This window comes from Propithecus coquereli, unplaced genomic scaffold, assembly GCF_000956105.1.
Source record: "Propithecus coquereli isolate 6110/MARCELLA unplaced genomic scaffold, Pcoq_1.0 Scaffold222, whole genome shotgun sequence".
Lineage (NCBI taxonomy): Eukaryota > Metazoa > Chordata > Mammalia > Primates > Indriidae > Propithecus > Propithecus coquereli.
In genome coordinates, this window is record NW_012147412.1 from 1990098 (window position 1) to 2015860 (window position 25763).

General features: G+C 45.4%; 1 protein-coding gene across 1 annotated transcript in view; it reads left to right on the forward strand.

Moving 5' to 3' along the window:
* The window catches only part of SORL1 (sortilin-related receptor, L(DLR class) A repeats containing), a 165151-nt gene that overhangs the window by 106193 nt on the left and 33195 nt on the right, over window positions 1-25763 (forward strand). The window contains exons 23-32 of the mRNA XM_012644914.1: window positions 1005-1118; window positions 5164-5286; window positions 8055-8174; window positions 12825-12950; window positions 14926-15033; window positions 16592-16723; window positions 17667-17798; window positions 18456-18590; window positions 19415-19570; window positions 23472-23621. Of these exons, the coding sequence (XP_012500368.1) occupies window positions 1005-1118; window positions 5164-5286; window positions 8055-8174; window positions 12825-12950; window positions 14926-15033; window positions 16592-16723; window positions 17667-17798; window positions 18456-18590; window positions 19415-19570; window positions 23472-23621 (1296 nt within the window). The remainder of the gene's footprint in view (window positions 1-1004; window positions 1119-5163; window positions 5287-8054; window positions 8175-12824; window positions 12951-14925; window positions 15034-16591; window positions 16724-17666; window positions 17799-18455; window positions 18591-19414; window positions 19571-23471; window positions 23622-25763) is intronic.

The window sequence follows — 25763 nt, forward strand, 5'->3', positions numbered from 1 at the left end:
TTCCTTGCTGCCTAGTTTTTACCCTTATCACATCCCTGGTCCCCAGCCTCGTATTTCTGTCAATGACGTGAAGCCCTGGAAGGACACCTTGCCATGCAGCGCCTCGGTTGGTGGCAAAAACCCTGCCTTGCCTTGTTCCCAAGGTTACATTTGCTTTGTAATCCTAACCTGACTGCTCACAGCAGCCTCTGAGTCCAAGGCAGTGAGTTACACAAAAGAAGGCTTAGAGTTGATTTTCCTTAAGAAATACAATTGGAGAAAAGATGAACCTTCCTTTCTTAGAAACAAGAGACTTTCTCTCTCAGTCTCGCCATGTCATCTTAAAGCTATTTGGAAACCAATAGAGTCAACACTAAATTCCAAGAGGTGGCGAAAAAGGCTCCTCCATATTCCCCGGCAGAATGCCATTGATTAACCAAATAAGAGGCCAGTCATCACGTGTCCTTGACCCAGTTGGCCAAACAATGCATTTTTTTCTGCAAGGAATTATAAGTGCTTGCTTTAAAGCCGGCAGGGGGCAGAAAAATTTCTCAGTACACAGAAAAAATCTTCCTAACTCATTTGGTTGATAAATTAAATGAATTAGGATATATATAACTACATAAAAATATAGCTATAGATACATTGAATATGTATGTTTTAATACTGTGGAGACAATCCACTAAGGAGTTCCTGTGTAATTAGCATTTTATAATGTTGATGTGGTGTATTCTCTACTCAGTGGGCCCAACTGGCATCATCATTATTCTTTCCCATCATTGTCACCACCTCTAAACATTCCTTCCTTCTGGCCTGCCTCTACTCCTTCACTTTTAATTAAGAGAGAAAAGAAGGAGGGCTACTGTCGGCTGCCTCCTTCCCTGTGTACAGCGTGCTTGGCATTCTTCCTGTCCCTTTACCATAAAGGCACGATGTTATTTGAGGAAGAGAAATGGAAACTCTAAAGAGAAAGTCCTGTGGTTGAGCAGTAAGAATAATGCTGGTTTCGTTTCCCCAATGGTTAGAGAACACCTGTCTCCGCAACCAGTATCGCTGCAGCAACGGGAACTGTATCAACAGCATTTGGTGGTGTGACTTCGACAACGACTGCGGAGACATGAGCGACGAGAGGAACTGCCGTGAGTCTCCTGGCTTTGCCGGGTCACCAGCACGTGAGCGTTTACCGTTGGGAAGGCTGGTCAGCTTTTCCCGCGCGGGGGCCTGAGGTCCAGGGTGAGAAGCCCATTACTGGTGATGCCCATCTAAGTTGATAAGGCTTGGATGGTGGAGAAAACATTTCCAAATATGGATATATATGTTAGATACATAGTATGAATTTTAGGTACATGTTATTTTTAAAACAACCCACATGAGTTAGTTGCCTACTCATTACAGGAGATGTATAAATAAACATCACATGGCTGAAACTGAGCGGATTTGGTCATCTGGGCTCTAATCTTGGCTCTGGCACTGTAATAACGCTGGTGGCTTAGACGGGTGACCAGATAACAGTGTTTGATTTGTAAATTCAATATTCAGCCTTTTCAGGGGTGGGGAACAGGTATTACCTTGTGTGGCATTCCAATGAGTTGATGTTGGCTGCTTACCGGGCTCAAGAGAGATTGTTTAGTTGGTTAGTAGTGTGTAGTTTGGCCTAGAATGTGGGGACATTGGTATGCGTGCCATGTAAATGTCATCTTTGGACTGTATAATTTTTAAGTTACTAACTAAAGTATATGACCCTGTTTATCAGGATTTAACAAAAAACAACCTCTTATAACAGATAATTTGTCAACCACAAATTTTCTCCTTTCTTCACTTAATTTTTAATAGCTTTGACATTATAAGGAGGTGATTTGCCCTTCTGTCAGTCATACATTCAAGTGTGTATTGCACACCGTCTGTTCCGGACTCTGTGCTGGGCTTGGGTGTATATTGGTGATCAAGGTGGAGACGGGGTCCGCAGTCTGAGGTGGGCGTCAGGAAGGTAGGCCTGCAGCTACAGTGGAGCCCTGAGTGCTGTGATGGGGACGTGCCGTGTGCGTGTGGGACAGGCACCCAAGTCAGACTTGGGTCGGCACTAATGAAGGGCCCTGTCGGGTGCCTGGGTGAACCACGCAGAGGTGGAGGGAGGAATGTCGTAGGCACAGGACAAGCAGGGGAGAGTTGGCATGGCCGGGAAACATTGGGTGGGCCCAGGGGGGCAAGGTGAGGCTGGATGGGTGCGCAGGGCCCAGGTCAGCAAGGGCCTTGAGGACGTTATTGGAGGAGCAGTTGGGAACCATGATACGATTTCACCTTGGGAAAGATAAGCAGTGAGCAGAGTGCATTGGGGAAAGAAAGACCAGAGGCAGGGAAGCGATAAACCAGGTTAGAGGTCCCCTCTTTCACGTGTTTTACCTTTGGCAACCCCGAGGCTCATTTCCAATTTGTCCTGTAAGAGCAGATTGATGAGAGGCTCTAGATACTCAACTGGCCCCTGGCAGATACGTAGCCTGTCACCCGTGGAGCCTGTGCCAGGGTCCCATGCCACTTCATCCAGAAGGCAACTTGAGAAGTATTCAGCCCCTCAAACTTGTCTGGGCCCTATGGTCCTGTCGTCTGCCCCTTTTGGCTGATAGGAGGTTATTTGCAAAGCCTCGATTATTTTCCCTTGGCCTCAGTGGATGCCTTTCACCCCGAGGGAGAAGAGCTTGTTGAATGGCAGGTTTTGGAAAGCCTCTCTGTGTCTGTCTTTTCTGCAGAAAAGGCCTGTAAAGCCTTCTCTACCTACCCAGAGTGGCAGGAAGGTGTGATAATTGCGGGGCAATAGCCAAAGCTCTTTAAAAACATTTATGCTTATTAACAGCGTTGAAGCAGATCGTGAAAAGGAGTTTATTACATATTGGGGTGGGGAAAGAGATACTTCTTAGAATTAATACTTTGCAAGGAAATTGCCCAGTCATAGGCACAGCGGAGGCAGCTAGATACACACCAGATGACCTCATAGCCAATAGCTAGGGACACAGGTGGCACGTCATTCCTCCTCGTGCCCTTGGGCTTGGTTTCTAATAAATGGACAAGCTGGATCTTGTATTGGTTCCGAGATTTGAGAGAAATGAAGGCCTCCATATTTTGGGAGCGGCCTCCTGCCCTCAGTGGCTTCCTTCTGCTCAGCCTCTGAGCTCCGTTTCCCTCTTCAGTTTTCTTAAACATAGAGTTTAAGGTCCTGCTCTGGGTGAAGTTCGGTGCTGGTGCTGCCCTCCTCCTCGCTTGGTGTGAGTGTCAGCTGGGATTGACTTTCCGGAGTCCCCGGGACTTGCTCTCTTTTCTGCTCCTTCCCGCTTCCCCTTGGCTCAGGTCCCCACAGGTCATACGGGGCAGAGGCATGGAGATGAGGAATGGAGGGATATGAAACACGGAGCCTGGGAGTCGAGAGAGAGGGGCTTATCTGTGCCTTCACGCGTGGCTCCCTTATCAGGGAAGTTGCACGTGGAGGAGGGAGGTGCTTATCGAGATGGCGAGAGGCGCCCTGTTCGCAGGCAGGGCTGCAGGAGGAGGACAGGCCGTGAGACTGGGTACTGCTGGATGGGGATGGAAGTGAGGTTCCCCATCAGCTGCCAGGGAACAGAAGAGGAGGGAGGACGGAGGGACGTGGGAGGGATGTTGTCAGTAGATTTCCCTCCCTCTTAAACAGACTTCTCCAGCTGGGTGGTTGTCAGGCACTTGGGGTTTTGACGTGAATCCCCTGCAGTCTTGTCATTTTGCATTCATCCCCTGCCTCCCACCACGAGCTCAATTACAGAGAAGAAATGGAGCCTCAAATAAAAGCTGCCGGGATGTCTAACAGCAGTGCCGCCGTTTGGCGTTTCATCGCACGCACACCCCACCCTCCGTCCCAGGATTCTGTTCTGCCACATTTCACCGTCGGTGTAGCACCTCACCGCTCCCGACAGCAGCCTGCCTTCCTCGCACCTTTCCTGGGGTGTCTTTTTCTGGGTTCCAGGGATTGTGCTTAAGCACAAGAAATTTCTGTATAGGAGACAGAGAAAATGTAGTTCTGTGCTCATTCTGATGCCAAAAGGGCATGCGAATGCTGAGGAAGAGAAGTGACATTTGTTTAGAGCCCATTATATTTACAGCCTGTTTAGTAGGGTCTGGTCCCAAACCTGTTCCCTTATTATCTTCCTAACAGTGCTACCAGGTAGGTGTTATCTCCATTTTGTGGTAGAGAGAATGGAGGCATGGAATGGTTCACTTGTGTAAGTTGTAGGTAGTAGAATCAGGATTCAAATCTAGTCTTTCTGACTGAGATCACAGGTGCTTGGCCACATTTCCTAACCCTCATTTTACTGTTGAGGAAACCGAGCCTTATGGACATTAAAATTAATTGCTGGAGGGAAGAGGTAGAGCCTGGATTTGAAGCCCAGTCTTTTTTTTTTTTTTTTGAGACAAAGTCTCTCCCTGTTGCCTGGGCTAGAGTGCCATGGCATCAGCCTAGCTCACAGCAACCTCAAACTCCTGGGCTCAAGCCATCCTCCTGCCTCAGCCTCCTAAATAGTTGGGACTATAGGCACTCGCTACCACACCCAGCTAATTTTTCCATTTTTAGTAGAGACGAGGTCTTGCTCTTGCTCACTCTGGTCTCGCACGCCTGAGCTCGAGCAGTCCTCCTACCTCAGCCTCCCAGAGTGCTAGGAATACAGGTGTGAGCCACCGTGCCCAGCCTGAAGCCCAGTCTTGACTGACTGCAGGCAGAACCCGTGTTTCCACTACAGAACTCTACCTCCACTGCCTTCTCCAGCTAGACGATGAGGTGCCAGCTGCCTGAGTGAAATTGGGATTCCCTAGTAGTAGTTTTGTAGATAAAGGTATTTGTGCCACTTACTTAAGAAGACACCTTCATGTCCGAAGGGATCTTAGGAGGTGATCTAGCCCATCACTCTCTCAGCCAGACGACAGTTTCTCACTTTTCCCAGCCCTGTTCTGATCTGGAAGCTGTCCACGAAAGATACACCTTTATCTCCCTTGGTTGTAAATTTCAGTTTCTCACGCAGTTTATTTCTTCTGTAAGTCTAAGTTTAATTTTTGTTGCTAGAGTTCAAATCTGCTTCCTTCTATTTTGTAACTGGTGTTCCAGTAGGATGTTTGTATCTAAGGGGAATTAATTTTACCTAATGGAATATGTCTTTCTCTCCCATTTAGCTACCACCATATGTGATCTGGACACCCAGTTTCGTTGCCAGGAGTCTGGGACTTGTATCCCACTGTCCTATAAATGTGACCTTGAGGATGACTGTGGAGACAACAGTGATGAAAGTCATTGTGGTAAGGGGACATGCCATCCAGAAACCGCGTTCTGGAGAGGGGGTCATCATGCTTGCTCACTGGGCTGTGCCGATGGACAGGGTGGGTTGGAGGTGGAGGGTTTCTGATAGCCATTGCAGGATTTACGACATTCCAGCTGAATGACCATCTCCATCCACGTGGTAGGGTTGGGTCATTTCCTTCCTCCATTCATTTCTTAAGAGGTTGTTTGCTACTTTTCATGAGGATTCAATTCTGCCGGAAACACTTGATCTAGAGTTAATGGGACCCTGGATTCATGGCCCTAGACTCCGTTCCTGTCATTTATTTACTCTTGGGTTAGCCTCTGTTTTCTAATCTGAAAGATGGGGAAATGACCCTGCTTCGCTTGGTGATTGGAGAGATGCTGTAAAAATGAAAGGCAATTAGTAAGGAAGTAAGATTTCTGAATGAATTCAGTTATTGACAGCTGTACAGACTTGGCCCATATCTCTGAATGGGTGTGAAATTAGTGTGCTAAAGACACAGATCTGTACCTTTGTGAACTGTTTGTTTTTTTTTTAACCAGTTTAATTCAATAAGCTCTGTTAGAAGTCAGCAGATGGTATAGGCATTGACTGAGTATCTGTTTACTGAATGGAAATGTTTATATTTAGAGAAACAATGGGTTATAATGGAAGGAATGATAAGGATTCTCTAGTCCAGTCCTAATTGCTCCATTAAGTGACTGGGGTCTGCAGATGTCAGGGGGGTTATTCAGGGTGACACAGTTAGTTTGTATCGGAATGGGGAACTGGAATCCATCTCTCCTGTTCTCTAATTCCACGCTCTTTCTGTTGTGACGTACTGCCCTGTCAGTTTCATGAGACCTACCTTAGTTAAGAGGCTCTGGTCCCAAGCTCATAGTTGCTCGCTGTTGAAGGAGACATTATGTGATATGCATAGTGTGTGGGATTGAGGTGTGGGAGGGAAGCGAGAGTAGAAGCCAGGTGATCTGGCGATAAGCTAGCCTGGCCCTGCCTGGCCTCCTCTCCCTGTCCACGGGGCAGATCCAGCCACACTGTGCGTGTGCACACGGACAGGGCCTGCTTTCTTATGAGCACGTGGTTTCCCTCACAGGGCCTGGAATTAGCGGGGCAGGGGCTGCTCGTAAATCATCCTAATGCATGTTAACTAACACAGCACAGGCAGGGCCACCTTCACACGAAAGATGCTCCCAGCCTGGCACTTGGGGGAATTTCTTTTTTTAAATTCCATAGTTTTCCTTCATCAAGTGCCAGATAACATGTCTGGAACTCACAAGTGTTTTCCCTTCTTTCCTACCATCTTCTCCCCAGCTCTGAGAAGGGCGAAGTGTGCAGCTGGTTTTGCTCCATAGGCGAGAAACTCCACGTGGTTCCACGTTTCTGGGGTCTTCTACCCCACACACTGGGCGCACATTTGACTGTTCAACAGCTTCATTCTTCCCTCTGTTCATGGCCCATTCTTGCTAGTTTGTCCCGAATTCCTCCCAAGGTCCCAGTTAGTCCCTTCCTCTGATGCAGGACCTCTTCATAAGTCTCCGCACACTTTCCTCATAAATATCTGATTCACCAACTTCACCGTCAGCCTGTCTCTTGGGGAGAGTGACCGGGACGGCTGCCCTGGGCCCCATGCTTGGCTACTCCTGTTTTCTGATGCTCTATAAATTCTGTGCCAAAGTTCTGTGCCTCAGTTCATTCAGGGCTGCTGTAACACAATACCTTAGACTGGGTGATTTATAAACAATAGAAATTTATTTCTCACAGTTCTGGAGGCTGTGAAGTCCAAGATCAGATACCAGCAGTTTTGGAGTCTGACGAGGGCCTGTTCCTCATAGGTGATGCCTTCTCTGCGTCCTCACGTGGCAGAAGGGGTGACCGGCTCCCTCGCACCTCTTTTATGGGGTCACGAATCCCATTGACGAGGGCTCTACCCTCACGACTTTATTACCTCATAAAGGCCCCACCTCTTAATACTGTCACATTAGTGATTAAGTTTCAACATAGGAACTGTAAGTTTCAACATGTGAAGTTTATACCCTTGAATTTTCCTGTCCTCTAGAACTATGAGAAATAAATTTCTACTGTGTGTAGTAAATTCAGACCATAGCATTTTGTTTAAATGATCTCCTCAGGAGCTTTGAAAGATGTTGCCAGGGCGGCCTCCTTTCATGTCTTGGTCAAGCTGGACTGGTTTGTTTGTACCAGGTCCCCACCCTTCCAGGGACAGTACCTCTACCCACATCCCTGGAGCTCTGCCCACAGAAAGTCCAGAGCTACGTTTCCTCCGTTGTAGAAGCTCAGCACTAATCTCGCTTCCCCTGAGCTGAGCATCTCACAGCGATCAGCACACGAGGACCTTGCAGTATTCCTTTTCTCAAACCACAGGCCGTGTCTCTAGGAGTGTTCTGTTTCTTGAAAGTTCTATTCCCTGGCCTCCTCATTCACTGCTTCCTAACCTTCTTCCCATCAGAGTGAGCATAGAAAATGATAATACTTGTGGAGTGCACTGGGATGAATGGACAAGGCTGCCCTTGCCAAAAGGCAACCAGGTGTAAGAGTCTGAAGGTATCAGTATCTCGTACCTGTAACCCATTTGCATCATATTCATTGGAAACTATCTTAGGCGACCTTACTTGCCTGGTTGTCTGTGTTTTCTACAGATAATCAGTGATAATAGATCCGTCTGTGACCCTTAAGAGTTTTGCACCAGGGATGGAATTTTGAGTGAGCTCTTGTCCTAACATCTGTTTGTGCTCTCGCCTGCAGAAATGCACCAGTGCCGGAGTGACGAATACAACTGCAGCTCTGGCATGTGCATCCGCTCCTCCTGGGTGTGTGACGGGGACAACGACTGCAGGGACTGGTCTGACGAAGCCAACTGTACTGGTCAGTACTTCCAGGAGTTGGGGAGGTTGTGGGGCAATGAAAACAATTTCTGTTTAATAACCATCACCTCGTACCCCATAATTATATGTGATTATAAGTTGATGAAAAAATACAATAAAAATTAAGGAAAAAACCACCAGATTTTGTTATCTGATGAGTAAAGTTGCTCTATAGCCTCCTCTGGAAGTTGTTACTCAGTTCTCAAACCCCTCTAGTGATTTTGGGCAGAGGAGATAAAGATGTTTCCTTTAACCATTTTATGATCAGGGCAGATCTGCTTTTACACCCTGATAATTCAGGCTTCATTTTGCAATTCGCGGGTGAGTCAACTTCTCAATCATCTGGGGTCAACGTCATTAGTCTTGTGAATTATTGGAGTGATTTTTAATCCCACGTCTTAACCGCCTTTGCCCCCAGGGTACCCAGACACCTCCTACACTGCCCAGCATCTGGTGGCTCGAAGCATGCCTCCTAATTTGTAAAAGCAAATGCCAAGAAGGTAGATCTGTTAAATCCCAAACTTAAGTGTAAAATACTGTGCGTTATGCTCTGGGTTAGCCTTGGTTCCTGAAGAACAGAGATGGCCTTGTCTTTTACTCCTTTGTGTTCTCCGCAGTGCCCAGCACGTGGTAGGGTATGTGCTCAGAGAACCTTTGCAGATTGAGTAATTTTACACAACTGCTGTACTCTTATTTGTTTTAGTTTAGAGGTGACCTTACCTGGCCTTAAGAAAGTAAATGTATCTCTTCAAATGCCATATACACCACACAGGATATTCTGTGATGTTCCCAAATTCTGCCCCCTTGGAAAGTTCACCCATATTCTTTCCGGTGCAGTCTCAGTGTCGGCACCTCTGCTTCTGGAAAGACTGCAGGAAAATGCTTCTCTCTGTATGCAAGTATGGCCTGCAGAAAGAGGAAAAACCAAGGTCCATGAAGGAGCTGCCATCAGCCCAGAAAACACATGAATGCTGTTTGGAAGCTTTGGGTTTGGATGGATAATTAGTTAATAAATTAGAAGGGTGCACTTGGGCATTTCAGTTTATAAATTGCAGTGTGATTGAACATCTTGTTATCACAACCACATTAGTCAAACTCGTGTTTCAGCAGCGTGTGCTGGTCTTCCAGAATGATTTGATAACTTCATTTCTATGGGAGAACATGTCATAAACTCGTGGTTTAATCTCTGATATTTCTGCTGGCAAGGCTAACTGGGGAAAACTTGCGGCTCAACCTCCAGCCTTGTTCCGATGGCTGTTCTCCCAGACCTTTTAAGGATAATTCTCTTTCTCCTTCATCGCAGAATAGTTGGAGGTCGGATGTGAGCTCATTATGATGTGTGGCGTGACACTTCATTTTCTGACCTACTCAATTAAGCTACACGCACTGCCAGAAGAAACAGGTCAAGGCTGGCTGACCTCCTGTTGGCATCAGCTCAGAGCCATACTTTCTGCTGGGAATATTCCTTACTTTTCTCCTTTGCTCTCCATTTTACATTTTAAAAATCCTAAAATTAGTCATTATTTTTAATAACCAGACTTATTTATAGGTACATAACTGTTTCCCAGCAACCTTTGCTTCTTGTGTCTAATGCCTCCTTTCGATGTGCATCCTTCTGTGGTTCTTGCAGCAGGAGTCTGTGAGTGGGAAACTCTTTCAAGGTTTTATTAGTATAAATATGTTTTTATTTTCTTTATTTTACCCTCAATCTTGAATTCAGGTCAGTCTGGGTTTCTAGGTTATTTTGATAGAATTATTTCATTTTTTCCAGCCTCTTTTGTGCTGATATATATTCTGCTGTCAGGTCATCTGTTTAAATAGCAGATATTCTTTCCTTCCTAGTTATCTTTAAGGTATTTTTTTGTTTGTTTGTTTTGTTTTGTTTTTTTGTCATTTTTATTATGCAGTTTCACCTACCTGGATGTGAATTTATTTACCATGCCTGAGACTTGTTTTCTTTTTAAGATCTGAGGATTTATTATTTTTGTTCCCCAATTCTGAGAAATTACAGCCACTGACTCTTCAGCTATGCCTGCTTACTACTTTCTCTGGTCCTACCTTCAGCAATTACTGTTAGTGATTTGTTGGACTGCCTCATTCTGCTGTTCATGCCTCTCGTTTGCATTAAATATGTTTGTTGTCTTTATGAGTGTGCTAGAATCTGAGTTAAACTTTTTCAGATTTGTCTTCCGGTTCAACAATTCTATTTTCAGCTGAATCTAATCTGCTGTTTCACGTATCTATTGAGCAATATGAGCTTGTTTTTTGTATCTAGAAGTTCTGTTTGGTTCTTTTTCAAATCTGCTTTTTATTTTTCAGTGTTCTTTCTTTATGCTTTGTTTTTTCTTCTGTGTCATTAATCATTCAAATTGTGTTTATAGTCATATTTCTTTTCCCTCATGCACTTCCTAATAGTCCTGTGCTTTGTAAGAAATGAGGCAGTACATTTCTCATTTCAGTACCTAATTCATCTGTTCTGCTCCACTTATGTTTGGCTAATGCTTTTGATCAGGTGTTCCAGCAGGTCTTGATGAGTCAGAAAAGTTCTGTCTGAGTCAAAGAATAAATCATAGGATAATGACCTATATTTGAAACTGATATTCTAGTTCCATGATTGTTTATCACATTGATTTCACCATTGTAGTTACAGATGAATCCTACCATGCAAAGGATTCTTCTTTTTCTCTAAATTCTTTAGGCTGGATTAAAGTCAATTTCTTCTATCCTTATAATTAAAAAAAAAAACAAAACTATTTATGAAGTATGCATTATTTACCAGCCATTTAAAATCAAAGAGCTAGTAAGTTACTCAGAAGATAGAAAAATCCAGAAAAAGAATATGTAATGCATTCTACTCATACCTAACCACTTGAAGGAAAATTGTACAAACTGATCAGTCTTTCCAAGCTCAGTGTCTGTGATAGAATCAGGATATCTCAGACATGCCTCCCAGAATTGTCATTTGGAAACTCTACTAGCACTCTGAAGTTGTTCTCAATTAGAAATGAAATGCATAGGCTGAATAATAAGTAGATTAATATGGCAATCAGTTAGGCAGCTTTGAGTTTTATGAAAGTGAGCAAGGGTTCGGTGAGGAATTTTTTGAAACACTGTCAGACTTCTAACACCAATAGATCAAAAGTATTCCAGGCGATGGCTGTTACTGGAGCAGAAACTCATGTAACATGCATGATACATTCGTTCTTCTTATCAGAAATAAGTATGTTTTAAGATGTTTAATGGATTCTGAGTGCCAATGGTTGTAAATACTGAAACTTCCTATAGACTTATTTACACCCTACCAAATGCAGCCTTGGTCTTTGGGGAGATGGGAAGATACAGACAATGGACCACCACTTGTTTTAACATGGTTTGAAAAATCAGGTTCTTTGTGTCACCAACAATTGCAACAAGTAGCCGCAGATTCACTAGGCATTGGGACATTGTAAGCCAACTTTCCCAGTCCTTGAGCAGCTTATTGCCAACTGTCTTAATTGAATAAAAAACTATAGTTTGCTCTCAACAACCCAATTTTGTTTGTTTTGTCACCTTCTGTTGTGAAGACGTCCTGTCCACACATTTATTCTAACAGAGCCCATCTATCTGGGTTCTATTATTTTGTGTTGGTTGTAAACAAGGCCAGTCTGGGCTTTCATTCAGCAATGCACCGACACAAACAGCTTTCTGTTTCAGAGGAGGATGGGGAACTCCGACAGTTGGTCGAGTTGATTGGGTTTGAGGCAAATCTTAAACATTTGAATTAGTCTTTGACCAGGAGTTCAAGATGGTTCTAAATGACTTCCAGGTGGCCTCAGCCTGTGTGTGCAGATGAGGCTGTTCGTTTATAACAGTGACTCTCTGTTTCCTAGCTCCTTTTTTTCTCTTAGTGATTGTAACGGACACCACGTATCCTTGGCTGGTAGATGTTGCTCTCTACTATACAGAAAGTTAGATAATTCTAAGTTGGTTCTGGGGCCTGCTTTCTTTGCAATTTTGGATGACTCTTTTATGTTCTTTGGGCCTGAGGTTTTCCGTATTTGAACTTGCATAGTGTTTTTAAGAATTGTAAGGTCATGGCCTTTCACAGCTTAGAAGAGCCCTTAAATATCAATATAAGGATAATGAAATTGAGGCAGCCGGACAGTGGCTGGGATCGGGTCCAGCACTTGGTCTCCTGAGCACACCTCACCTCTCCTTATTTCAGAGTATCTGGATGAATAAGAGGATTTAGGTGAGAAGATAAAGTACCAATGTATGGTAGAAAAAGTACAGGCTTTGAACTTGAGCCACCTTGGCGCTGTTACTTAATTACCTATAAGTTTCTTAATCTCTCTAAGCCCGCTTCTCATTTGTGAATGGGGTTCATAGGTTGTTGTGAAGAGTGAGTGAAGTTTTAATTTGTGCATCTGTACCATGCAATGGCTTGTGTCACTTCTTACAGACCCATAGGCTCAAATCATTGCCCATTGAGGGAGCTGCCCGCTGCTGTAAGATCAGCCCCGGGTGCCTAGTTTCCGGCCCAGGAGAAACTCAGACGCTCCTTCAGGTCCTACCTTATAACCTAGTGCTAACCTCCTTGCTGTCTGCCCCTTGACAGCTGGTGGGGGATGGAGCAGAAGGGGTGTGACTGTGTCTCTCTTCTCTGCCGCAGCCATCTACCACACCTGCGAGGCCTCCAACTTCCAGTGTCGCAATGGACACTGCATCCCCCAGCGGTGGGCGTGTGACGGTGACACGGACTGCCAGGACGGTTCTGATGAGGATCCAGTCAACTGCGGTAAATGCAAATGCTTCAGGTCCCACCTGGAGCTTCCCCAGCGTCTGCTGTTCGGGAAGAAAGGCAGCAGATGGGCCAGGGAATGAAACACCCATATTTCTACTCTGGCAGCTAAACAAGCCCACCCACTTCCCATGTCCTGTTGCCATATGATATATCAGGGTGCGTTATATAGTCTTAAGCATCAAGTAAACAGTTTGCCACCCCCACATACAACATACATAAATGCTGCCACACAAACAAAATACATAAAATGCTTTTTTATACCAATATTTTTAAGGGTCTCTGTCCTTATTCATTTGCCAAACATTCCAGATTTTTGTGGGATTGTAGTTTTTGTCTATATATTACTAGAGATTTACTCCTTTCATGTTACAGTATTAAATAAGATATTTTCATGTATCAATACAGTATTTTTCAGTAGTTAGCATTTTTATGGAAGAGGCTTATTCACTTTACAATAACATAGTTTACTTAGTTGCTTCTGACTAAGTTGGCATTTAGTTGAGCATTTGAGTTTTTTCAGTTTTACACCATGATGCTAGTATTCATGTCCTTGGAAATGAAGGCTTGTTTTTCCTTGGAGATATTTCCTGTGGTACGTTCTTCGATGCGGAGTTGTGGGGTGGAAGGCTTTGCCCAGTTTTTATGATTGTCTTGAAGTATTTCCATGTTTCATTTCCAAGTGATTATACCAAATGCGTCTTTACCAGTAATATAGTGCATGTTTCCCTAACTCTCTTTTGATACTAGATTTTTATCTTTTTAGTTAATATAATTAACTAATTTAGTATGTTTGTCTCACATAATTTTAACTTATACCTTTTTATTTTTAACTTTTTCTACTAAATGATATTAACCATTTCTCCCAATAGTAGTACTCATTTACTGTTTTTCTCTCTGTTTGATATCCTTTGACTAATTTTCTAGGAATGATGACTTTTTACATGATTAAAACACATTTTCTTTTCTTTTACCTAATCCTCATGGAACTGTTCTACCAAGAGCTGGGTTTGCAAAGGCTATCCATGGCTGCCCTGTTGGAACTGATTTTCAAGTCTAACGTCTGGCAGTAACTCTCTGGTCAGGAGAAAGGGTGACCTAGTGCTGAGGATTCTGAGTTAAGCGTCAGGATACCTTAGTTCTAGTTTAATTTCCCGTGGAACTAGTTGTGAAACCTCAGGCTCTTAACATCTAGGTGTACTTCCTCTACAAGGGCTTTGCTTTAGAATTCCTGAAGAATTAAAGTGGTGAGTGACTTAGAGAGCTTCGAAAAACTAGGATTTCATAATTAGGATTCATGTCCTTCTTTTTTCTATTCATAGAAGCATTTCCTTCTCTTTTTAAAAATATACTTGATTTTTGAACAGGTAATACATTCACGTGCTTCAAAATGGAAAAAGTATAAAAAGATGTACAGTAAAGATTGATCTGCCCAGTTCCCACTCTTTCCCTGTAGGAAGCCATGGTTGTATATACTTCCAGAACATTTTTGTGCATATATACGCAAATTTAAATATATTGTATATTCTTGTCCTATTGTACACAAGTAATGTTTTACTCTGAATGTTTTTTAACTTGTTTTTTGATATAACTGTATATCTAGGACATAATTTTTCGTAGAGCACTTCAGTTTCTTTACAGCTATCTAGTGTTCCAGTGTACAGTAATTTATTAAATAATCTCCAATTGATGGACAGTTTTTAATCTATTACAAACAGTGTTGCAGTGCAACGCTTGTACTAACATTAAGAACAAGATTGTAACCTTGTACTTAACATCATTTTTTAATTGCTGTAGGTAGGATGCATTTCTGTAAGTGGAATTGCTGGATAAATGTTTATGTGCATTTGTAATTTTGCTAGCTATGGCCAATTGCTCTCTCTAGTGGTGGTACAAATTTATACTGTCACCAATAGTATGCATGCCTGCCTGTTTCCTCTTTGTCATTCTCTGTTGTTGAATTAAATTTCAGAGAAGAAGTGCAATGGATTCCGCTGCCCAAATGGCACTTGCATCCCATCCAGCAAACATTGCGACGGCCTCCGCGACTGCTCGGACGGCTCAGATGAACAGCACTGTGGTGAGTCCAGTCCCCACCCCGGGGCAGCACCACAGCCTGGGGCTTTTTTTCATTTCCTCAGTACCTGCTGTGGTTAGCTTTTAACTGACTTGATCCCTGAGTGTTTGGCCAGGACTCGTGGAGGCTGATCATGGCAGGGAGCCATGGTTTGGGTAAAGGAGAACAGGAGGAGGGGCGGGGATGGTAGATGAGTTCATACTTCCATGAATGTTACTGTGTCATTGCAATATGTTCTGTCAGTTGACTGTTTAGAATTGTGGACTTGATTGGTTTTATTAGTGTTGCTCATAATCACTCGGGAAACATTTTTAGGCCAGGTGACCCTTTAGCCCCAGTTTTCTTTAGCCCCAGAAAGATTGCCCTAGGTCGGTGATGCTCATCCTTGAGTATGTATTAGAATCACCTGGGAGCTTTAAAAGCTCCTGGGGCCTGGGTGACACCTCCAGAGATGCTGATTTAATGAGCCCAGGGAGTGGCTTGGGCGTTGAGATTGTTTACGGTGCTCAGTTTACAGTGCTGTTGTGTATGCCAGGCTGAGAGCTGATGCATTAGTGCAGGGTGGGAAACTGGCCTGTGGGTGAGATCCAGCCCATAACCTCTCCATTACATGAAGTTTTCTTTGAATGCAGTAACTACCACTTGTTCACACATTATCTATGGCTGCTTTTGAGCTGTAGTAGCAGGATCATGTAGGTGTAACAGAGGCTGTGTGTGACCTGCAAACCCTAAAATATTTGCTCTCTGGTTGTGCTAGTTGGGGTTCTCCAGAATAACAGAACTAATGTGTGTGTGTGTGTGTGTGTGTGTGTGTGGCAAGAGAGAGAGAAGGAGAAAGAGATTTAATTTAAGGAATTGATTCATGTGATTATGGAGGCTGGAAAGTCCAAAATCTGCAAAGATAGCCAGCAGGCTGGAGACCCAGGGACAAGCCGAGGTTACAGTTCAGTCCAAAGGCTGTCTTCTTGTGTCCTCGCATGGCCTTTCTGCTGTCCCTTCCCTTTTTTAGAGGACACTAATCCTAGTGTGTTAGGGGCCCATCCTTATGACTTCATTTAACTTTAATTACCTTTTCAAAGGCCCTATCTCCAAATACAGTCACAGTGGATGTTAGGGCTTCAACATATAAATTTTATGGGGGTACAATTCAGTCCGGTAAGACGGATCCCTTACAGAAAAGTTTGTGACCCCTGTAATAGAGAGTCAGTGTCATATTGATATGATTAAGATCAGGGGCTTTGATGTCAGACAGCTCTAAATTTCAATTTCGGCTTCACCCTCATCAGCTGTGTGCACTTGGCAAAATATTGAATGCTGCTGCCCCCTGTTTTCCCATTTCAAAAACAGAAACAATAAAGTCTCTCATATGTTGTCCTGAGGGTTTAACGATGCACTTTATGTCAAGTGCTTTAGCTCTGGGCTTGGCACAGAGCGAGTGCTCAGTACACAGTGGCTCGTGCTGTTGTGTCCTGAGTGATGCTCGTCTGTCCCAGCGTGCATTTGGCCAGGGCTGGAGAGGGCCCGGCTCGCCCTGGGTGCTCACGGCCTTTTCTGCTCTCAGAGCCCCTGTGTACGCGCTTCATGGACTTTGTGTGTAAGAACCGCCAGCAGTGCCTGTTCCACTCCATGGTGTGTGATGGGATCATCCAGTGCCGCGACGGATCGGATGAGGATGCGGCATTTGCGGGATGCTGTGAGTGGGGCCAGCAGGGGGCAACTCACAGTCACCGAAGCTCCTGTGCGGGGGTTTGGCCACCTGGGGATGCACCTCTGTCTAGCTTGCAGGTCTTGATCGAGTGTCCAAGACTTCCTTTGTTGAAGAAGTACTGCTTTCTAGTGTCAGGGTGTGTATAATCGGGAGGCGAGTGAGTGACCAAGAGCTCAGCTCAAAGGGTCGCCCTTACCTTTGTCCAGTGGTCTTCGCAGCACTGAGCCCACTGGGCACCTGGATGTTCATTTTACCATCTGCCTCTTCCATTTGAGCTTCACAGGAGCAGGGGCTTTGTTTTGTTCATTTCCATGGCCCCCTTCCTAAAACAGTGCCTTGTGTGTAGACTTACATCTGGTTGCTCTGGCTGCCATAACAAAGTACCAGCAGAAACTTATTTTCTCACAATTCTGGAGGCTCCAAGTCCCAGATCAAGGTGTTGGCAGGGTTGGTTTCCCGAGGCCTCACTCCTTGGCCTTGTAGACAGCCGCCTCCTCTCTGTCTTCACACCGTGTTTCCTCTGTACACGTCTGTGTCCAGATTTCCTCTCCTATAAGTACACCGGTCATATTGGATTAGGGACCACCCTGGTGACCTCATTTTAGCTTTAATTACCTCTTTAAAGGCCCTGTCTCCAAATATGGTCACATTTCTGAGGTACTGAGGGTTAGAACTTCAACATGTGAATTTGGTGGGGGGGATAAACTTAGCTCATAACAGGACTGAATAAAGATTCATGGAATGGGTTAATTAACAACCTGTGTGCCCTGTTACGGTTAGGTTTGGCTCTTACGTTCAGGGAATTTTTAGTTAGATGGTATCTTGGCAGAGGACACTTTCTCTTTCCCTTGTTTCTGAGCCGCACTGCTGCTCCGAGCTCCTAGCGTGGGAGTCATCGCGACTTTGTGAATGTTTGTTCCTTGTGTAGCCCAAGACCCCGAGTTCCACAAGGTTTGTGACGAGTTCGGTTTCCAGTGTCAGAACGGAGTGTGCATCAGTTTGATTTGGAAGTGCGACGGCATGGATGACTGCGGCGATTACTCTGACGAAGCCAACTGTGGTAAGAAGATTTCAGATCTGCCCCCTCGCGTCCTAATCTTCCGGTGACAGTGGCAGCTGTGGTTAAGGAGGGGCGCTGCCAGCGCACCCACACGCAGCCTCGGCCTGCCCTTCCCGTGAGCAGCTGCCGCCGGTTCCTGAATTCCCCACACAGGGAACGGAGTCTTGGAGTGGGAACCTGACACCTCGTAGGTGCTAGGGGAGAGTTTATTCCATTTCCTTTCTTTTCCCAGTCGGGAAGACCACATTATGTATAAGGAATATGGGAGGCGAGGAATTATGGTAAATATTATGGGATGTACTTTTTCCTCCCCTAAAAGTTGCAGACCATAATGTGATAGAAGTTATTGTCACCATTGGGTCATCATCAATCATTATTTTATTCCTTTGGCAAAATGCCAGAATTAGCACTCAGGTGGTCATTCTCAGGAAGTGTAGGTCAGAGGAACATGAGTTAGGGGCTGGGAAGATGGGATTCTCTTGAGTTCGTGGGTGTACTTCCTACTGCCCATTGGGTGCATGAAGCTGCCTTATCTTTCTCTGGGTGGGCAGCGCAGGTTGCCCTGGGACTTGGGCGTTGAGAAGGATGCATGTAGTCGGAGCACGGTGTTCACGCTGGTGCACGGAAAGCAGCTGATGGTGTGGTTGATCTCCCCAGAAAACCCCACAGAAGCCCCAAACTGCTCCCGCTACTTCCAGTTCCGGTGTGAGAACGGCCACTGCATCCCCAACAGGTGGAAATGTGACAGGGAGAACGACTGTGGGGACTGGTCAGACGAGAAGGACTGTGGAGGTAAGAGGCCCAGGCCAGCCCACACCCAACACAACCAGTGTAGTTCCATCTGCTGTGCAGAATGTGCCAGCTTATTCCTGGGGTTTTTTTGGATTTTTGGGGGGAATGGTGACTGGGTTTTTTTTCTATCCTTCCTTCCTATTTTGAAATCAGTGTGATTGGTTTCTCCTGTTTCCTGGGTTATTTATTCCATATTTTACAGGGCACAGTGAGAAATCTAGAGCCTTCCTACCCAGAATGTGGTCTGCAGACCACAGCACCCTCAGCTCCTTGGAACTTGTTATAAATGTAGAATCTCTGGCCCTGCTCCAGACCTGCTGAATCAGAATCTGCATTTTAACAAGATCCCCAGGTCCTGTGTGTGCCATGGTACCTTTGAGAAGCATCCTTGCGGAATGCATGCTGGTTCCTTTCCTCTCCGGCATTCCCATCTCTGCACCATGTCTGGGGTGGCTACAGAGAAATTAACGAGAACAATGCTCAGCCTCAGTAGGAATTCTCTTAGCCACCCTGTGCCTCCTGAGTCACCTGTTCCTTCCATCAGCATTCCCAAGCCCCTGCAAAAACAAATGCATTCGAATATTAGGCCAGATCAAATATAGTAGGTAAGGTAAATCTATTGCCCAAAAGGGAAAACAATTCTGTTTATTGGGACACCCCATCATACATGAATTTTTAGATGATCTGGTGTTCAGAACCATGCCTGTCACTGGCTTGGCTGGTCCAGCCGAAACTGGGACATCGACACTTGGCTTGGGACACGTTTTGCCTGGGATCAAGCTTCTCGTGACACTGTGGGTTTCCTTGCTTGGTGTTTTCCACAGATTCACATGTTCTTCCCTCCCCAACTCCTGGGCCCTCCACATGCCTGCCCAATTACTACCGCTGCAGCAGCGGGGCCTGCGTGATGGACACCTGGGTGTGCGACGGGTACCGAGACTGTGCAGACGGCTCGGACGAGGAAGCCTGCCCCTCGCTCGGTGAGTCCTGGCCTGGCCCTCTCCCGTGCCCCTGCCGCTGTGGAGAGGACCTGCCAGGGGCGCACGCTGGCCAGGCCACAGGCCCTGCTGTCTGGGACACTGCTTTGTGGCCAGGCTGGGTGTCACCAACAGTGCACCTCCAGGGCAGGAGACTTCCCGCCTCTCCCTGGGTCATACAGACCCATGGGAACCCGGAACTGGAAAGAGTTGTCTTCTATAACTGCCCTGTGAGCCTCCTGCAAAGAAAGGCCGGCCACCCTGCTTTCCACCCAGCTGCAGTTGGGCCACCTTTGCTTCCCTCTTAGTGGGAAATTATAAATTGGAATTAAATTGTGTGTGTTGCGTGTATCAAACTCTCAGGGGAGAGTGTCTGGTTTTCCTGCTTGCTTGTCTGGCCAGTCCTACTAAAAGAAGGGTAAGCACTGCCATCTAGTGGCTGGACTCAGAGAGGCAGCGGAAGGTCTGTTATTGTCGGAGGCCCAGGTAGACCTTGGAACTCCATCTAGTGCATGCCCTTAATTGCAGGCAGAACAGAGGTAAGGATGCTGTGTTCTTCCCTAAAGAGGAGTCTATTTCGAACTCAGTTATAATAGGAGAATAGACAGTTGTTTGCCATGCTTTGCATAATCCTTTCCGTAGCAAACTTCTAGGTCAACAGTCTGATTTTCCTCCTCTTATGACTATATTCGTTCCATTGTTTCCCTGTTTAAAAATCATCAGCGGTTTCCTCTTGTTCTGTTGTCCAGAAGATCAATTCTTGACTCTTAACTTCTATTGTCAAGGCCCTGTGTGAGCCAACTCCTCCTCGTCTGCCCTTGTTCCTGTTCTCATTTCCTCTGCATAGACTTGCTCCTCTCTGCCTGCGTGCCTGCGGCAGGTTTGCCCTTACCAGAAACCCCTGTGCCCTCTACCTTGTCCTCCTACTTTTCTCATCAGTGAAACCCACCATCCATTGGGCAACCGAAAAGAAACCTTGATATGCCATCAGTATTTCTCAAAGTATGGCACAAAGACCACCTATAGTGGAATCACCTGGGGGTGTTTATAAAAAATGGAGCATCAGTTTTGGGGGAGCCCAGGAGATCCCCGTATGATTTTTAGGTTCACTAAATTTTTAGATTTCTGATTTGAACAAATAGGGCCCAACCTCCACGGAGCTTTCACTGACTCCTTTAACTGGTGTTGAACTTACCCATTGACCTTTTGATTCTTAACACTGATCTGCCAGATATTGCTTCCTAATTATCCCATGCAAATATATCTTTTCTTCATGGCAATTGTGTGGCTGTCCTGTTCTGGGATCATGCTGTACACTACTTTGAATTCCCCACTGTATCTACTACAATAATAGGCAAATAGTCAATGTCCTATAAATGCTGCTTAAAATGAATTGTAAAAAAGAAAACCAACGTTTGTTTCTGTCTTTTCCCCTCAAGGCCTACCTATCTATTGAATAACTTGATTATCCTCTCAAGATTGTGTTTGGTTATTAGCAGTCTGACCAGGATGTTAATAGACGTGAACAAATTCTGACTAATCCAGTGAGCAAACCCCTATTTGCATATCCCATTCAGCTTTTGTGCTTCCTTTTATGTGTGCGGTGTTGGTGCAACTTTAAACTAGTTGTTGTCTCTAGCTCTTGGTTCTTATTTGTTTAGTGTAGAAGTTGGAGCCTTCTGGTGACTCCCTCATTGTCCAGGGTAAGTGGCATGATCTGCCTTGGCTGGCTTTCTCCCCTCCTTTATGTTTTTCTCTTGGAGACATCCCTTCTCACTGTTCTCCAGGCCTGCTGCATGCCCATTGTCCTGGGGCTTTCACTGCCCTCTGGGAATTCTCTTTGCCTTTCTCCAAATTTAGATGTCTCCTTTCCTGAGTATTGTGTTTTGCTTTTTCTTGGTTTACTCTCTTGTTTTGGTGGAGCACACCCTCCAGTAGCTTTGTCAGGTGAATATGGTGATTCAGTGGCCGGGAATACAGTGATGATGGCTCTCTATGTGTCGTCTCTTGAGTTTGCTGCTCTAGATTGTACGGTGACCCTGTGCCTGGGGCACAGTTGTTGTCTAGGATGCTGTCACCATCACTACCCTAAGGACCCACTTTACCTACCTCTCATGTTGGAACTGCTGCTTTCTGTATCCCAGTTGTTCTCCTTCTTAGTTTAATCCCAAGTTTTGGTAGAAAGTTCATGAGAAAAGGTATGTGGGAGGTGTATTTGAGGTCTTCCTTGTCTGAAAGTGTTTTTTATTCTGTCTTCAGACTAGCTTGACAGTTGGGCTGGGTTTGGAATGCTAGTTCGTAAATCGTTTCCTTCAGAACTTTGAAGTCATTACTCCACTGTCTTCGAGCAGTTTTTGGAAAATCCAAAGCCATTTTAATTCTGATTTTTTTGCCCTGTAACCTCTTTTTTAACTCTCTAGAAGCTTATAGAATCTTCCCTTTGGCTCCAGTGTTTTGAAATTTTGCAATGATATGCTTTGATGTGGGTCCTTTTCTGTCCAAAGTGGTGAATGCTCACAGGCTCTTTTATTCTGGAAATGTATTTATTTGAGTTTGAGAAATTTTTTTGAAATATTTTATTAATGATATTTTTTCCCCATCTTCTTTTTCTTCCTGGAACTCTTGTTATTCATCTATTGGATCTTCTGATCTGGTCCTCTTACTGTTTTAAAAATAAGTATTTTCTATTTCTTAAAAATTTTGTTATTTTTTCCCCCACTTTCTGGGAGATTTACTCAACTTTATCTTCTAGCTCTTCTACTGAGATTTTCATTTCTGCTATCATGGTTTTAATTTTAGGAGCTTCTTCATTTTTAGTACTTTCCTTTTTATGGCATCCTATTCTTTTTTTTATGGATAGATATTTTTTTCTTTCTGAGCATATTAAGGATATTTGTTTTTGAAGTTTTCTTCTCGCAAAAGTCTCTATTTCCTCCAAATGGCTCTTTTTGGGGGGTGGGGCAGGCGGGGCTCTGTTTTGGTTTCTATCTCTTATGTTAAAGGTTTCCCTCAGATAATCCTTGGTCGCTGCTTATGTTTAGGGCTGGGGGCTAAGATGCTGCTGAGCAATTCTGGGCACGTGGGTGGGCACGTCGGCTTTGAGTGTCACGGCTGGGAACCACGGGAACTCTTGATCTCAACTCTTGATCTCGGTTACTTCAGGGTTAGGCTCTGAGGCTGCCCATTTTCCCCAGAGAAGATTCTTACCGTCTCCTGCCCGAACAGTAATGGTGCCAGTGCTGGGGTTCTAAGGGAAGTGGGCCGGGTCCTCACATGCAGCTGTCTGTAGGTTCAGTCCTCCTTTCATCAGTAGGATGTTTCTGCTGTTGACTACGCCTGTCTAAACAATCCTTTGTTTTACCCTCTCTAAATAACAACCCCCAGTCTTCTACTGGGGTAACGTGTGGTGTGTGTCTCGTGCGGCTGGTCAGGGAGGGGATGTAGCTATTCCTTATTTTAACTTCTCTGTCTTCATTCCCAGTGAAGAGATACCAGTTTCTGAGCTTTTTGAGGAGTGTGTGTTGTTGATCTGACTTGCTCTTAGCTTTCTCTCTTGACAGCTGAGGGCAGGGTGCAGCCTTCTCTGGGCTCACCAGTCACTTACTGTTGCTGTCTCCTCTCCAGCTCCCCACGTTGTGCTGCTCTTGTCTCCTTCCCCTTTATCATGTCCTCGTGGGGTTAGGGCTTTAGAAACAGTCTCTCAACTGTAGCTTTAGTGGGTGCTGTGAGGGGCAAAATTAGACGTCTGTGTCCCATCTGCTGTCCTCATCCAGGGCTCACGTTTGTCTTCAGGTCCCCTTTGTAATTCCCGCAGCACCGCAGTCTCCAACCACGTCGACGAGCTGCTGTTATTGGCTAGCTCTCTCAATGCTAAAAAGTGAATTTTAAAAATCTTTTCTTTTAGCAAATGTCACTTCCGCCTCCACTCCCACCCAGCTTGGGCGTTGTAACCGATTTGAGTTTGAGTGTCACCAGCCGAAGAAGTGTCTCCCCAACTGGAAGCGCTGTGACGGCCATCGAGATTGCCAGGATGGCCGGGACGAGGACAATTGCCGTGAGTAGTCAGAGAGCCCTTCACTCCCAGGGCACATTTCCAGGGACAACGCCGTCCCACCGCTTACGCCTCCTGTCTGGATTAGCACACACGTGTGTGAGTCTGTGTGCTTTTGTGTGACCGTGTTTTTACCATGTTCTCCACAACAGCTTTGCCACATGGACTCGTATCATTGTGATAGTCACCTTCTTTTTAGTAAGTTCCTGGATACCAGGAGCATGTCCAATAAAAATATTTAATGACTGAGAAAAATATCTTAAATAGGTTTCACAAACATGTTTAACTCTTTAAAATGCTGTGGGTTAAGCCATAACCTTCTATGTGTGCCTCCGTTTTTCCGTAAATGTTTAGTGAGCACCTACTAGCACAGCACATGTTATTAGAGGGGTCACCTCCAGCACCCCTTTAAGAAAATTCAGTCTCAACCCTTAGGGTAATTCTAGCTGGCAAGATAGTGTACTGAACCACCTGGGAAATAATGACAAAGCAAACTGAGCCCAGTGCAAGATGACACATGCATTCTATGCATATTCAGAGTTGCCAGTTGTCAAACACAGTGGGTCCTGGTGCTCGCTCCTCTGATGCACTGGGCCGGGGGCTGAGGGGTCTTTGGAGTAGATGATGGAGGGAGACAGTGGCTTTCGCGAGCTGATCGAGGGCCACTGTGTCTGCTCAGAGGGGATGCACTACCGAGTGACTCTCACAAGGCAAGAGTGGAAGCAGGTGTCCTGGAGGCTAGAACACAGAGATAAGGTCATGTCTTGTATCCTCGTGTGACCAGCCTGTGTTTTTTGGTCTCTGGCTGCACTCCAGTGTCACCTGTGACTGACCAGTACCGCTGTAGTGGCCTGGGGAGGGTGCAGCCAGGACAGTGCCCATCCAGCCCGCTGCCAGCGTGCCTCTCTGATGGTGGCCCATTGCTCTGGCTCAGGGCTCCCTGCTTTGTGGGGTCACCCCTCCATCCAGCCACCTGCCGACTTCAGACAGCAGATGTCCTAGCCAGTCACATTCCCTTCATTGCCAGGAAGAGGGTTTTCCCATGCTCGTCTGATTTCTGCCCTGGTCAACGTAGAAGAGAGTGGCAGAGTCCCTTTCGCCTCCGTGCTGAGAGCCTACTCCAGCCTTCACTCTAAGCAACAAGCGCCTCAATTCCTCTTCTTTGATCCCTGTTCTGGTCCCATTTTTTTTTTTCCTCTTAAGAGAAAGACTTCCTAAATAAAGGAAAAACTGAGCCTCACATGGAACCCTACCAAATCTTACCATTTATAGGTAGAATAGAATCTAAGGCCGAGAAGCTTAGTCATCCCTTAATTCCTCTAATTCAGGAGTTACACATTTATGTGACTTGGCAGGATCATGTGGGAAATGCTTATAAAAAATATCAATTTGGTCATTTCACCCCAGACCACTGAATCAGGAGCACTGGAGGAGAGGGTTTTTGGGAATCTATACTTCAATAGTGCCCTGATTCTTAGCCTCAGACAAGTTGGGCAGATACTTCTCTGTCCTAAATATTTCAACCAGGGAGGCTCAGGAGAAAAGGCAGAGAGGGAATCAGCTGCCCCTTCTCTGCCTGTAGCATTGTCCTCCACTGGGTGCCTGACTGGGTCCTCCCTGGAGAGTTTTGGTTAAGAGGAAAGGGTGTGAGTTCAGTACCATTTCAGTCTGGTTGGACAAATATTTGTTGACCACGCATAATGTGGCAGGCATTGGTCAGCTTGCCGGGAATACACATTCTAGTGGGAAGAACATTGAGCCAGCCGTTATACAGCGCAGAGTTAGCAATAACAGAAGTCTGTTCAAGGAATTGATACGGTTTGGAAGTGGACCTGGCCAATTTCCTGAAGAGGTGGGAGTGGGTCAGGAAAGGCATCCCAGTTGATGATGCCTGACAACGTTTTCATGGAGAACTCTGGGACAAGGTGGTAGATGAGGGGCATCCCAGGCACAAGGGACAGCATGTATAGCGTGAGGCTCAGAGGTGTAAGAAATCAGACCTGTGGAATGGCTATGGGTGGGGCAGAAGTGAATGCAGAGAGGTAGACAGGGGCCATGGGTGGGGCAGCTGCCATGCTTGGTCTTTGTTCTCCTGGTCATAGGGAGCCATTGAAGATTTTAGGGAGGGGGTGTTTACATAATAGA